At 64.3% G+C, this 2215-nt stretch overlaps 1 protein-coding gene across 1 annotated transcript; it reads right to left on the bottom strand.

The window, feature by feature from the left end:
- Positions 1–606: 606 nt before the first annotated feature.
- Positions 607–1827, bottom strand: Ins (insulin). Its single transcript, NM_001282255.1, is given in 3 exon segments — positions 607–809; positions 1469–1672; positions 1797–1827. Coding segments are annotated over 2 exon segments (333 nt in total). The 5' UTR covers positions 1656–1672; positions 1797–1827; the 3' UTR covers positions 607–663.
- Between the last annotated feature and the right edge of the window lie 388 nt (positions 1828–2215).

Consider the following 2215-nt stretch of genomic DNA (forward strand, 5'->3'; position numbering starts at 1 on the left):
CTGAGCCCCAGCCCCAGCCCTATTTTGTATTTTGGTCAGGGACCGGGTCTCACAGAGTTGCTTTTGCTGAGGCTGGCTTTGAACTCGAGATCCTCCTGCCTCAGCCTCCTGAGCCCTGGGATTTCAGGTGTGCACCACCAGGCCTGGCCTCTATAGCTTTTTGACCCTGTCTACCCTCACTCTGCAGGACCCCAGCCCCGGCCCAACTGCTTTCCTTCACATGTCTCTGGAAACAGCCTGGGAGGGCTAGGTGGACATTGCTGGAATGTCCTTGACCTCTTTCCTCCAGATGCTCTCGGGGGACCTCGAGGTCCCAGGCTAAACAGCCAGGAGGGGGCATCTCCTTGCTGCCCATCACCTCTGCCTCCCAGAGATCCCACAGGGGAGGAGGGGTGCTCCTCCTACACCTAGGCCACAGCGGGAGGGACATCACTGCCCTGGGCCTGGGCCAGTGTGGACCCCTGTGGATGCCCAGTGAGCAAGGACAGAGCTTGGGAGGAGGCTCTGCTGAGAGCACCAGTAACCCCCAGAGGCCACCGCGGCCCAGGCATGAGGGCCGCGTGTACCCACCCCGCCAGCCGACTCCCCGACACACGGACACTCCGGGCTCGTTGCAGGTTTATTGGACGGTGCAGGTGGGCAGCGGGCGGGCGGGCGGCGGCCCTAGTTGCAGTAGTTCTCCAGCTGGTAGAGGGAGCAGATGCTGGTGCAGCACTGCTCCACGATGCCGCGCTTCTGCAGGGCCATCTCCAGAGCCAAGGGTTGTGGGAGGCCTGCCCCAGGACCCCCGCCCAGCTCCACTTGTCCTCCTGTCCGGCAGCAGAGGCAGCAGTGAGGTGAGAAAGACACAGGACCACCCAGTCAGAAGCAGCAGCGTGCCTGCCTGCCCCACCCCTGGGTCACCCCATCCCCACCTGAGCTGGGCCCAGGCAGAAGGACTGTCCATGGGGACAGGCCTCTGGGTATGGACACAGGGTTCTGGAGTCTACACATTCTGCAGCTGTTCTCTGGTCCCAGGGCAGTGGCACACAGGCCTGCCCCCGGGTTCCTGCCCAGGGCCTGCCCACACACCCTGAGTCCCCACAGCCCAGGGCCCTGGGGCAGGACTCCTGTCTAAGCCCAGGGTTGGTGCCTGCAGGCAGGTGGACGGACACTCCGCACCCTCCAGGACCCCTGAGACCTCAGCTCCCAGGATATGGTCTAGTCAATAAAATCTGCCCCTGAGCTGACATCGTCTTAGAAGGGCCGAGCGAGGGGCTGTGGGTGGACGTTCACCCGAGGAGCAGGGGAGACGTGTGGCCCAAAGGCCTTGTTCAGCACTCCTCCACCCGGAGCCTTCCCGCTAGGAAGTGACCAGGAGAGCCTCCCTTTTCCTTCCAGCAGGTCCACGGACACCCCCTAGACAGCAGCTTTCTGCCCACCTCTGTCCTACCAGGGCAGGGTCAACAGGAGTGCGACGGGGGCTCACCCTGCTGCTCTTCCACCTCCCGGCGGGACTTGGGTGTGTAGAAGAAGCCGCGCTCCCCGCACACCAGGTAGAGTGCCTCCACCAGGTGAGAGCCACAGAGGTGCTGGTTGACAAAGGCCTGGGCAGGGTCAGGCCCCAGGAGGGCCAGCAGGGCCAGCAGGGGCAGCAGGCGTGTCCACAGGGCCATGGTGGAGAGACGATGACCTGGGGGACAGGCAACGTTAAGGCCGGCCGAGGGACCCCCCAGTGCAAGCAGGAAGCCCTCACCCTCCTCGCCACCCTGGAGCCCCAGTTAGGCAGCTCTGGGCCCAGCGTGGCGGACACGGACCTGATTACTGACCGCCTCAGTATGCAGCTGCTCCTGCAGGGGTGAGGGTGGCTGGCCCCCTTCCTGCTTTATAGCCCCAAGTTCACCTCCCCTGTCCCCTGCCCTGCCACCTGGCCCATGAGGGTGCAGGGAGGTCGGCAGATGGCCGGGAGGGGGCTGAGGTGGCATCTTCTGGATCATTTCCCTGGTGCTGGGTCTGCAGGAAGAGCTCCTTGATCACCAGCACCTCCGCTCAGGCCCTGGGTTCATTAGTCTTCACGAGGGCGTGATGGCGAGCTGGCCCTGCGCGCAGCTGGGGGGCCTCCAGGAGAGCAGAGCCCAGGGGACCAGGCTGAGTGTTTTCCACACTAGTTCAGGAGGGCTGGCAGCTGCGGGGGGCCTGTGCCTTTGTTTAGTCCCCAGTGGGTGGCCAGGGTCAT

This window comes from Ictidomys tridecemlineatus, chromosome 4 (genome assembly GCF_052094955.1).
Source record: "Ictidomys tridecemlineatus isolate mIctTri1 chromosome 4, mIctTri1.hap1, whole genome shotgun sequence".
Taxonomy (NCBI): Eukaryota; Metazoa; Chordata; class Mammalia; order Rodentia; family Sciuridae; genus Ictidomys; species Ictidomys tridecemlineatus.